This window comes from Lactuca serriola, chromosome 3 (genome assembly GCF_051521515.1).
Source record: "Lactuca serriola cultivar US96UC23 chromosome 3, Lser_US96UC23_V15, whole genome shotgun sequence".
Classification (NCBI taxonomy): Eukaryota; Viridiplantae; Streptophyta; class Magnoliopsida; order Asterales; family Asteraceae; genus Lactuca; species Lactuca serriola.
The window spans coordinates 243,376,489-243,389,289 of NC_136410.1; the positions used below are offsets into that span (position 1 = coordinate 243,376,489).

The 12,801-nt window shown below is 32.5% G+C and overlaps 1 protein-coding gene across 1 annotated transcript; it reads left to right on the plus strand.

The window, feature by feature from the left end:
- Positions 1-447: 447 nt before the first annotated feature.
- Positions 448-7,799, plus strand: SE (C2H2 zinc-finger protein SERRATE (SE)). Its single transcript, XM_079032038.1, has 12 exons — positions 448-1,009; positions 2,685-2,809; positions 3,098-3,146; positions 3,778-3,852; positions 3,937-4,011; positions 4,102-4,149; positions 4,673-4,741; positions 4,831-5,631; positions 5,721-5,769; positions 6,675-6,943; positions 7,083-7,274; positions 7,478-7,799. Exons 1-12 carry the CDS (start codon positions 525-527, stop codon positions 7,536-7,538), a joined length of 2,298 nt encoding a protein of 765 aa, XP_078888164.1. The 5' UTR covers positions 448-524; the 3' UTR covers positions 7,539-7,799.
- Positions 7,800-12,801: the final 5,002 nt, after the last annotated feature.

The window sequence follows — 12,801 nt, forward strand, 5'->3', positions numbered from 1 at the left end:
GTCCAAAGCAAATTGCATTAATTTAAGAATTATTAATTACAAGGAATACGTACCAGGAACCAGGTGACTTGCAAAAGGATATGTGGAAAAACTAATTTCCCCCCTTGTAGGAGGGCACACGAGGGGCTTTCTAACAGATCCTATGTGGTAGGAACTGAAACATGAACCAAATCTGTTTGCTTTTGAAACAATAAGGATGTGTGTCTTCAATTTCCCAAAATTTGGACTATATGTGCAGACTAAGGTAAACATCATGGAGCATTTCTCTAATATACTCTAATCAAATAACATTAGGGAAACAAAGCAAAACCATCAAAGATATTTGCAAAAAAAAAAAAAATCAAATATGAAACAAATAATGCGAATAATGATGCAAGACAAGGACCGAATTTGTAAAATCAGTCTTTTAAATATATAAAGTTATGTAAAATTTATCTTGTACGGTACATGCTGCATAGTGCATACTCCATTTATTTACACAAACACTACCAGTTTTAGGGTTTGGAATTTTCGCATCTACATCGATGGCAGAAGTGATGGACACGCCGGTCGATGCAGTGGAACGTCGTAGTAGCCGAGAGCGCAAAGATGAAGACGGAGAAGGCAATGACGACGGCGAAGACAATAACAAGTCCACCGGAATCGAGAACCCCGATGCTGCTTCTTCTCCACCACCGCCACTGCCTCCACGCCGCAATGACCGTGATTCCAGAGAGAGAAGAAACGATGAAAGGGATCGGGACACTGACCGTCCACCTAATCGTCGTTCCGATTACTATGAACACCGTAATCGCTCTCCTCCTGGGCCACCTCCCAGGGATTATAAGCGTCGTGCTGCTAGCCCTAACTCTCCTCCGCCTCCATATCGAGACCGACGTGGTGGCGGTCACTCCCCTCCACCCCGGAGGTCACCCCCATTTCCTCCTTTTAAGCGGTCTCGTAGGGATGACGGTGGTTACGATGGTCGCCGTGGAAGTCCTCGCGGAGGTTTTGGACCTGGTGATAGAAGGTCCGTAAATTGTTTCCTTGTTTTTTCACTTGTTTTACTGCATTTTTTTGAAAGCTGTTATCATAGGATGCTAATTATCACCATATATGATTCTGATTTTAGTCAGTCAGCCAGGACTTATCCTTTCCTATAAATTGGGTGATTAGGCTATATGTTAATTTCCGGAGGCTTGTTAATTGCTTTTATTATGCTCCCTTTAACATTTAATAGGCTTTTTGTAATATCTATTGTGTTTCTGCTAGTAGTGCTTTTTCCAGGTCTGAGCTTATTTTGGGGATATTTTGGCCTTGTCATGTATCTCATTCTTCTCCCCACATGATTTAAGTAGTGTTTGCAACCATTTGTGAAGAGATGCAGCAGTTTGATGCAGGGGGTTATGGATAAATTGATTGTGAGCGAGAGTATCACCCACCCTTTCAAAATAATTGATAGTGAGTGTGAGTGAGAGTATTTCTCGATGTTTTCTAAATACCTGATTGTGAGCGAGAGTATCACTCCATCCACTCTAAATAATTGATTGCAAGCTGTAGTAATACTCCATCCGTTCTAAATTACAGGAGCACTTTCATGGTATGAACAATATAATACACAGGAAAGTGCTCTTATAATTTGGAAGGGGGGAGTATTAATTGGAGGTGAGGATAGAAGCTGAAAAAGGAGCTCTGATGATGTTTAGTAATGGGGAGACATGTCCTCACTTGAAATATGAAGCATTATCCCAGTGTTGAGTTCTTGATTGGATTGAATATGTCTTCAATTTAAAGTATGGAATGACACACTTGATATGCTACACTCCAGACCGATTACAAACACCTTAAACCAATGGATATTAAATTTTAGTAGTTCTAAGGTGCTTATTTTCCCATTAACTGCTGTTTGGATAAAGTGTTGTTTTGGATAAATAATGTAAAATATGTTTGAGAAAAGATGGCACCTTTGGGAAATTAAAGGGAACAGTAAAGGAGGGAAAATTTGTAAAGAGAAGTATGCAATTCCACCATGCTTTATGATAGTATAGCTTCCAATATTGGCAGGTTGAATCATATATTTTGAAAGGCATGTGTTTTGTTGTGGTCATGTGACTCCCACATAAGCTTTTTAGTGAAAAAGTAGCAAAAGTACATTTCTTTTTTCTATAAGTGCATTGCAATAAACAAAATGACCGTTTCATTATCTGGGAAAACTTATTTAACTGAAATACCTATTTTCGTAGTAGTTGTTTGGAAAATCCTAGAAAATTCTTTTGGCCTAGACGATCTACCATAGTTTGAACATGCTAGTTTCTTTTTGAGCATAGTATTCAACTTATTTATCAGCAAGGTCATGTGGTCAAAAACACATTTGAGAAAATATAAAAATATTAGATTACTAGGTTATATCTACTTGATCTTCCCAGTGGTCAAAATTAGTTATAAGACAGTTGCTTTCAGTGACTTATAGCATTTTACTAATCAAACTTTGTTCAGACCACATCTATAGTAAAAATACTGGTCAGTACTAACTTCAGTATTTCACTTTTGTGAGATGAGATAAAACGAATTCTTCTTATCTGTGAAAGCACACACACATATCTGTATATGCTGTATATAATCATACAAAATGAATTGTAGCTTAAAGAGACAATTGCTTGAAAATCTTTGTTTGGTTCACACAATATTGTTTATTGTTGATACAGGTTTGGGTATGATTACCCTGGTGGCTATGAGCGTGATATGGGCGGCAGGCCTGGCTATCCTGATGATAGGCCCCGTGGTAGGTATGGTGGGCGCTCATCTGGTGGATACCAAGGTGGTCCATCTGGTAAGCACCAATTTTGTTCATTAGCTCCTATCAGAATTATTAAAATACAACTAAGCTTGATGTTTTGCTGTTAGTATGTTAGTTATCGCTATAATGGGTATGTAAATACGCTAACTTTAAATAAATATAATAATGAAATTCCATCTTGTTCTTATTTTTCATGGAGTTGTTGATTGTGAAAATGTGTACTCACTACTTACATGTTCATATTGTATGGAATTCAGCATGCAATGCATTTAGATAATTTTGTCTTTTTTTAAGTTTATCAGCATTTTTCTGCTTTTGCAGATTGGGATTCGGCTCGTGGGGGTTACAATGATCATGGCAATACACATAGGTGAGCATCATAGAATGGAATGAAAAATTGCAATATAACCCACTTTTATCTATGTAACTTTTAGTGACACAAATGCTTTTTTTTTAGTTTTTATTTTTATTTTTTATAAGTTTTATGATTATGATTAAATTAAATTTTATTTTCTCAAAAAGATTTGAAAAAAATAGATGTTTGTTATAACCTTATTTGGGTTTTAGCCTGCTTTTACTATGTTTAAACGTTACTGTAAAGTTAAAACTATACATTTTATTTACATATAATATAAAAAGTTCATATGAGAGTTCATTCAATTGGTATAGATTTAATCAAAGTTGATCATCAAATATAATAGCTCAACAAAACATGTAGTTTGTTTTTCGGGAGAGGTTAAGTTAGATGACAACATTTAAGTTAAATACAGAAGCATTATACATAATGTCTACATAAACTAAAATAATACATTTTGACTCTGTTTTGAAGTTATAGAATCACTAGAATGGGACATATACTGTAAATGTTTTAGACATAACTAATAATACAGTTTTTGGCTGTTAGAAGATATTATAGTTTAAAGTTTTTGACAAATATACCCTCTTCAGTATGCCTTCTAACTACTTGCATGTGAATTTGACCTTTGAATTCGACATTTCAGAGAAGGATTGATGTCTTATAAGCAGTTTATTCAGGAGCTTGAAGATGATGTTCTGCCATCAGAAGCTGAACGCAGGTATAATGAGCATACTCATACTAAAGTACATTGCCTTTTCTTGTGCATTAGGTTGTTGGTTATTGAAGACTTCTTTTTCTGTAGGTATCAAGAATACAAATCAGAATATATATCAACTCAGAAACAGGCTTATTTTGATGCTCATAAAGGCGAAGATTGGTATTTTTTTTGCTTCTTTTCTCTCTTTCTTCTAATTATCATTGCATTAATTATAGCCCTTTCCCTTCTGATGCTTGTGTTTATATGTAGGTTGAAAGACAAATATCACCCCACAAATTTGCTTGCTGTTATTGAAAGGTGCGCCTTTTTGTACTAGAAGAAGCTCATTGTAACAAATTAAAGGATCTTTATTCTTGTAAATCAATTTGGTGGTGTTTGGTATGATGAATCCAGGGACGGAATGGAATTATTCATTCCATAACTATCAAAAAGATCTGTTTTTTTGACGAATGGAATGGAATGGACCATTCCTGAAGGAATGGTATTCCTTCCATTTTGTTAATTTCATTCCATAGTCAAGGGATATATATATATCATTCCATCATGGAATGGAATGAAAATCAGTATAACCGATTTTTATGACACAATATTATTATATTACATTTTAATTTTTGAAAATAACGAAAAAATATTGATCTTACTTTAACTTATATGGGGTTTAATGAGTTTTATTATGTTTAATTTTCTTTAAATAAAATTACTAAAGTTAAAATGTCGAGTATCTCAACAAATGCTAGCGTACATCTTATTAAATATAACGACTCATTCCATATGTTTTTTTTTCTCTTTAATAATTATTTGCAACCGTTTCCTTTTCCAGGAGAAATGAATCTGCTAGAAAGCTAGCCAAGGAATTTATACTCGACTTGCAAAATGGCTCATTGGATTTGTAAGAAAATCCACCATTTTACCTCCTTCAAATTGTCTTTTTTACCCTTCAAACAATAAAACCACTAACATCTCATTAAAATCAAACAGAGGACCCGGTGTCACCGCTTCATCTTCAAACAAAACCGGTCAAACAAGCAACCCCAATTCCGAAGACGAACAAGATCCAGGCGGCAAAAGAAAGCGGCATGGGCGGAAAGATTCCGACTCATTCTCACCAAAAGCCCACCCAATCAGCTCTGAGCCCAGAAGAATCCAAGCCGATGTTGAACAAGCCCTAGCCCTCGTGAAAAAACTCGATTTGGAAAAAGGAATCGAAGATAACATATTATCAAGAGGCGATTCCGATCGATCACACAGAGATAGATCTCACGGCGGCTCTGGCGGTGGTTCCAGCGGTCCGGTGGTGATCGTACGTGGTGCTGCCGCCGTGAAAGGTCTCGAGGGTGTTGAATTACTTGACACACTCATTACTTATCTCTGGCGGATTCATGGTTTGGATTATTATGGTATGACTGAGAAAAGTGAACCCAAGGGATTCCGACATGTTCGGCCGGAATCGAAGAATTCCGATGCGAAAACGAACGGAATGGAATGGGAGAAGAAGTTGGAAACACGTTGGGGGGAGAGATTGAAGGGTCAGGATCCGTTGGAGGTGATGACTGCAAAGGAAAAGCTTGATGCAGTTGCAGCTGAGTCGTTGGATCCGTATGTGAGAAAAATTAGGGATGAAAAATACGGGTGGAAATACGGGTGTGGGGCTAAGGGTTGCACGAAGCTGTTTCATGCTGCTGAATTTGTTCATAAACATTTGAAGCTGAAGCATCCGGAACTTGTGATGGAAGTGACTGCAAAAGTTCGTGAAGATATATATTTCCAGAATTATATGAAGTGAGTAGTGTTTTTGAATATATATATATTTTTTGATATTTGTTTCCTTTTTGGAAAGTTGTGGTGATGGAAGTGTTTGAAATTTACAGTGATGAAGATGCACCTGGTGGGATACCTATTATGCAGCCTTCTCAACCGGTAAGCTTTTTATTTCTGCTATACTGTTATTTTTATTAGAAGGAATGGGATTTGATTGTAGAGTTGGAATCTGAAGGAATCATAATCTGTTGAACTTTTGGTTGGTAGGAAATGGAATGAATTTCAACGAATAAAAGTTAAATATTTATAGATTCTAATTTGTATTTAAATATAGTTTGTTGGGCAAAAGGTTAGAAAACCTGACTTATTTGAAAAAGCCACTAGGGTTTAAGATTTTCTATGAAAATCACTTTTGGATTTTTTTTTTTTTTTTTTTTCATTTTAATTTAAGCCAAATAGCTGGTTTCATCATATTTGCAGTAACTGGTTATTTGGATTAGTTAGGAAGTAAAGAAAATAAATAAATTAAAATCTTGGTTGTCATGGGAAATTTTGGACCATAGTGTCTTTCTTGAAAAACCAACTAAAATAGGTGGGGTTTCTCTGACATTCTCTCTCTGTGTTATCTATAAACATACATATTTATTTATTTCATTATATACAATAAATTAATAAGTGTATACATTATAAATTGGTATTTTTGGTCTTTTATGAAAGGGTTAATTGCAAGAAATAGAAATGTAGTTTAGTTTATTTGCTTACTATAGCATTAGCATCCTACTTCCATTTATTCTTATCATAGCTTTGTATTTAGAAAAATCCACGGATTTAATAGCAATGTCATCCAAAAGCAAAGGCATTTTCTCTGCTACAATCGAATAAATAGGGTTTTCAAAGTACAATGCTATAGTTAGGTAGCAGAATCCATAAAGTAGAGTGTTGTATTAAAAAGAAATGAATGTAAGATGCTATAATAATCAACCTAAAACTAATTGTTTCACTCACATGATTGTTATGTTCCCTATTGTTGTTATTAATAACAAGATACTGAAATGTGTTTACAGAAAGATAGGCCACAGAGGCGTAGGCCGGGAATGGAAAATCGACTGAAAGACGACCGCCGGAGAGACAATGATGGCAGAAATAATGGCGGTGGGGGTGAAAGATTTGATAGCAGGGGGGAGAATCCAGAGTCGATGGAGTTTCAGGCCAACAATGATGGTGGTGGTGATGATGATCAGATGTTTGATTCTTATGGTGGACAAGGCCTCCATGCACCATTCCCTTCCGACATTCCTCCACCTCCCGTATTGATGCCTGTACCTGGTGCTGGGTGAGACCTTGACCTCATTCATTTTGTTAAATGCTTTTAACGTATAAGGCTGTAATGTAATCGGAAGAAATAAAAGTAGGATATGCTTACTTAATAAATGGTAGTATCTGTTATAATGTTCTTTCTATATAATTTGCAGTCCTTTGGGTCCGTTTGTCCCTGCTCCTCCTGAAGTTGCAATGCGGATGCTGCGGGACCAAGGCGGTCCTTCCCCTTTTGAAGGCGGCGGTGGTGGCGGTAGAAACGGGCGGAGTGGGCCCCAGATGAGCGGTCCCGCCCCTATAATTGCTTTGCCTCCGTCTTTCAGACAAGATCCTCGTCGTTTACGAAGGCAAGTTCTCTTCTCCTTTTATCATAAATAAATTATTATGTCCTAAAACAATACTTCTGTATTTTCATTTCTTGTTATTTCAAAGCACAATGTTTTAGTGAGAAAAAAAGTTGAAAGTACAATGCTGCAAATTTCAAATTAGACCTAAAGAAAGTGGAAGTAGGATGGAGTAAATATTTTTGGGATTTGAAATGTGTGTGCAGCTACCAAGACCTTGATGCGCCAGAGGATGAGGTGACAGTGATAGACTACAGGAGTCTCTAGACCAAAAAGCAGATGATATTCAGATAGTTTGAGTTTCTTAAGATCATGGATGACACAAATGAATTAAACGATCAAGACACAAAGTTTGTATTTTTCGTTTGCTGGTAAACAAAAAAAAAAAAAAATTGTAGTGGATATGTAAAATTCGATTTTGCCCCAAACACTTTCTGAGGGAAGATTTTTTTTTGGTTCATTGGATGGTTTATTTTAGGGGTTTTATGGTCATTGATGAATTATATGATATCTGATATTTGACACCAATTTCTCTTTGTTGAATTTGCAAACCTGATTTGCCGGGGAATGGGTTAAATGAATTATATGATATCTGATATTTGATACCTGATTTCTTTAGCCGGTCAAACATGAGTTTTCTGGTCAAGATGAACCCGAAATATACACACATAAACGCACAACCTGAAGCTTCATTAACACACTCCAGAAATCTTGCTCTTTCAGAAATCGATCTCTTGTCAAGAATCCAGATTTTAACATCTTCAGGGATAACATACACACTCTCTGTTCTTGAAAGAATTCATCTTTTAGGATCTTCAGGATGTGTCAAAAACACACATGAACAACACACACATTGAACCTGCAAACCATACAAATCGCTGATTATAATATTTTTATTCAACTTTTGGATCTTTTGGGTCCATTTTTGGAAATGATAATCAAAACTTGAACTCGATGATCCATAGAAGTCTATTTTTTAAAGATTTAAATCCAGATTTTATATCTCCTGGGTCGATTTTTGGAAACCCAGAATTTAAAGCCCAGATTTTAGCATGAATTTTAGTGTGCTCTTGTGTGTGTGTGTTTGTATGTTCATGAATGTGTGTTCTTGAGTTATGGGAATCATTGAGTTCATGAATGTGTTCTTGAGTTCTGGGGATCATCATTCTAGGCACACACACAAACACAATATCGATTTCATTTTTGTTCTTGAGCGTGAGTTCACTGTTCATTAGTATGTTAGTCCGAAAATTCATACTTGGCCAGAAAACCTACAATACTCTGCCATAATCACATATTTTGAAATTTGAATAACATAAACAAGTTCAATGGCGAACAAAAGATAAAAACTTGTGACTAATTGTATTCCGTAATAAAGTCCTTTACCGTTACAAGTCATTCCGACATTATACCTCTTATTTTTACATGTATAAATAATTAGTTAACAACAAACCAGACCAAACTTTATGTTCTTAAATCTTAATAATACTTTTGGGTTTATGTTTATGTTGTAACTTCTAATTGACCATTAAAAGATGATAAAAACTATTTATTTCAGACTACATCTATTATGTTTTTGATTGACTTTATTCGATATGTGTGAAATCTTAAGCACAAATCAAATATTGAGAAAATGTATCAATTTTATTTAAATCTAACAGAAGTTAAAAAACATGATATACATATGAAGTTTATTATGATACGAGATAATGAAATGTATCATTTAGAAAAAAAAAACTTGTTGAAAATACCTATTTGTACTAGAATTTTTTATAAGTATTTGTTTCATATAAGAAAAAAAATATATTATAATAGGTAAAAGCTGTCATGTCAGTATATTTGTGAGTGAATAAAAAACCAAAGGAATCAACTGCCCAATCCTTTAACTTTTGTGGATTCATGGAGATAATTTAAAGAAAACCCCAAAAAAATGTCTAGATCTAGAGAAGAAACACATAAATAAATGAATTGGTTTTTTATCAATAAAGCAAAACTCTAATCTCTTTCCCCATCGTCATGTTTGCTTCATTTTTCAAGGTCTAATTTTACAAATAGGCACGTTTAACAATAAGACGACATGGATAAAAGGGATTTGCCATTTGAGGGACAGTAATAGCATAAAAAATAGAGAAAACAATATATCTAGCCCAACTTGTTAAGCATTTTTAAAAAAATTAACCCAATAAAAAAAGAAATAAGAGAATTTCCACGTGATCACCAATTTTGTAGTGCCCATACGAAATACGTCATACAATGGTGTTTCAATTATTTATTTAGAAAGTTTATACTACGAAATATACTATTCATTAAAATATTATTAGTTTCGGTGATACATTTTAACATTTGATATGGATAGAAAAATTTGATACGGATGGAAGCACAAGTAAGAAAAAAAAATATAAGAAATATTTAATTTCTCTTTAGGAAAAATGAAAATAAATCATTATAACAAAATTTACACTGCATGCTTGTGAAATTATTTATATTTTTATTAAAATCATGATTTTTTAAAAAGTTTTCTTTGTGATATAATTCCTCTAGTGATAGAGTTTTTATATTGCTTAATCGAATTCTTAAGTTTAGAAAATAAACTTATATTATTATGGTATTTTTATTATTTTTTATAGTAAATGAAAAATAATATAATATCAATTTTGATATTTATTTATAGAAGAAAAAAAATTCAAAATTTATATATATTAGGGATGAGTATCGGTCCGGAGCCGGACTGAGTATTGAAAAACCAGAAACCAGTTTAGTAGGAAATGGAGAACCAATAATTAGACCAAATACCTAGTTTCGGTTCCGATTTCGGTTTGGTTCTACAATGAAGTGTGCTCTTTATAGATATGCTATTAGTTCTAACCGATTTCATGTTAATTTATTAATCATATAAATTAATAAATCAATTATTTAACAATTGATCTCATATTATTTTATTAATCACATAATAAATTAACAAATCAACTACCTATTTCCAATTAATATATTAATCATATAATATATTAACAAATCATTTCCTCATAATTTCAAATTAGTTTATTAATCACATCATAATCTAATAAATTATCATTTCTATACATATATCATTCTAATCAAGTTTTAGTTATTAGAGCAACCCCAAAAGGACTTTGCTTCTAATTACAAGAGTATAACAATTTAGTTATGAGCTTAGACACCTTAATTTAATAGTATGATCATTGAGTGGTTCAATGAATTTAATCTTTTCTTTTTTTAATTAAATTTCAAACCAAATACATATTTAATCATATTTTCTTATGATATATATATATATATATATATATATATATATATATATATATATATATATAATTAAACTACAAACAAAGTTAAACATATTTTTAGGTATTATATTATTTAATGTATCATAGTTTTTTTTTTTAAAATTAATGCAATAAATAAAATATTATTCAATGTATCATATTTTTAGGTTTCGTAATTTTTAATTCATGTATGAAAATCCATTAAACTTTGTAGGATTTAATAGAGTGTGAGTGTTAAAGAGTAAGGTTAATTAAAAAAATGAAATGTTGAAGTGACAATGATGTGAGAATCCATTGAACTCCTTAGAGTTTAATGAACTGTGGATGCCCTTAGTGGGAAATGGAGAACCGAAAATCAGACCTAATACTCGGTTTCAGTTCCTCTAGGTCGAATGCTTATCCTATATATTTTACTTTTTTTTTATTATAAAAAATAAAATCTAATCATTTGATATTTATTATAAAAATAGAAATTGCCTCCTCCTCACTTCTGAGGACACATATAATGTTTTGCTTACGATGTTCTAATCACACAAAAAGAAAGTAATATTATCCATCATTTTATTGTTTTGTGTACACGATTTTCGTGGGGGACCAAACTTGTCGACATACGAAAGTGTAAAGACCATACCTACAAAGTAAGGGGTGGTCGGAGGGAGTGAGAGTGGTTTTAGGTAGTGACAAGGTTGTAGTATTTAACGAGAGGAATGTGTAGAAGAAGGCGCATGGGTGGGGGTGGGGTAGGGGTAGGATGGTGGGTTAATGTGGTTTTTATATTTATTAAATATAGAAAAAAAATTAGAAAGGATAACACAGTGCAATTTTTCCAAACCATAGAGTTGTAGCCTATTGATTTTTTAACTTAGAAATCAAAACTATTAATTTGACCAAACCACAATGGCCAAAGTTGTAATTTACTCTAATATTTATAAATGATTACTTTTTATATTATATACTAATATTAAATAATAAATAATAAATCCACCAATAAAGAAATGAGACACATGCCGGAGAAAAGATGCCGACTAAAGCTAGTCCACGTAGTTTAAGCCAAAGGTTACCATTTTTTTAAACGCTAGAAGCTTGTAGTGCAAAACAATGTTTTCTGTTCAAAACGGAGCGTTTTGTCAAACGCTAGAAGTTAGAAGCTCTCAAACGCCCCGTGCCGAACATGCCCGTAGTGTCTCTTATGAGAATCTTTCCTTATCCAAACAAAAGTAAAGGTTGTCTTTTTTTTAATAATAAAAATATATTTATTTTATCATGTTATAATCAGTTAAAAATTATTATATAGCTAATAAAAATATTAAATATAAAAAATGCAGTGTATTGATATTCAGTTTAAATGGAGAGTCAGCTAAAAATGTAATCATGATATATCATTGATTTCTTTGGATACATTAAAAACCTTAGGTCATCTCCAATGTATTGAACTTTTAAGAGTTTAACGGATTGCCACATCAACATTCCGTTAAGTAAATCATTTTATCCATTAAACTCTACACTCTATTAAACTCTTAAAAGTTCAGTGAATTTCCACATCAACATTTAATTATATCTTTTTATAAATAATATTGTAAAACTATAATATTACATTAATTAGAAATTAAAAGTTACAAATTAAAAATTATTAATTAAAGATTGTTATATATTATTGTTTGAAAATATTTTTAAGATTTAAATATTTTTTTGTTTAGAATATTATAATATAAAATACCTTGATGATTTGAATAAAAAACAAAATAAATTACAAATATTATAAATAAGAAAATAATGAAATATACCTTGTGCATGTATGTAGGATGTAATTATTTAGTGAAATGAAAAAAAAAATAAAAAATTGCATGCCACGCTTAATGGGGATTAAACCCCAATTCATTGAACTCCACCAAAAATGATGAGTTTGATGTATTGAACTTACTTTTTCCCCACTGAACTCATCATTAAATCCCCATTAGGGATATCCTTAGAGATTTAATATGATTTTGAATCTATAGATACCATATATTTCAAAATTGATATTAGTATAAGATTTTTTATTTTTAAAATTTGAACTGAAATTGATTTCTTATTAAAAAAACTATATCTTAGAAAAGTGCCAAGTATCAAAGAAACATGCTAGAAAAGAGGCATGTGATATTTTTAGATTTCATTTATTAGGATAGATAAATTTGTAGACTGATAGGTTCAATATCATCCATGTTTTTTATTTATTTTTATTTCGTAAAAGCATTTGAACAACAATT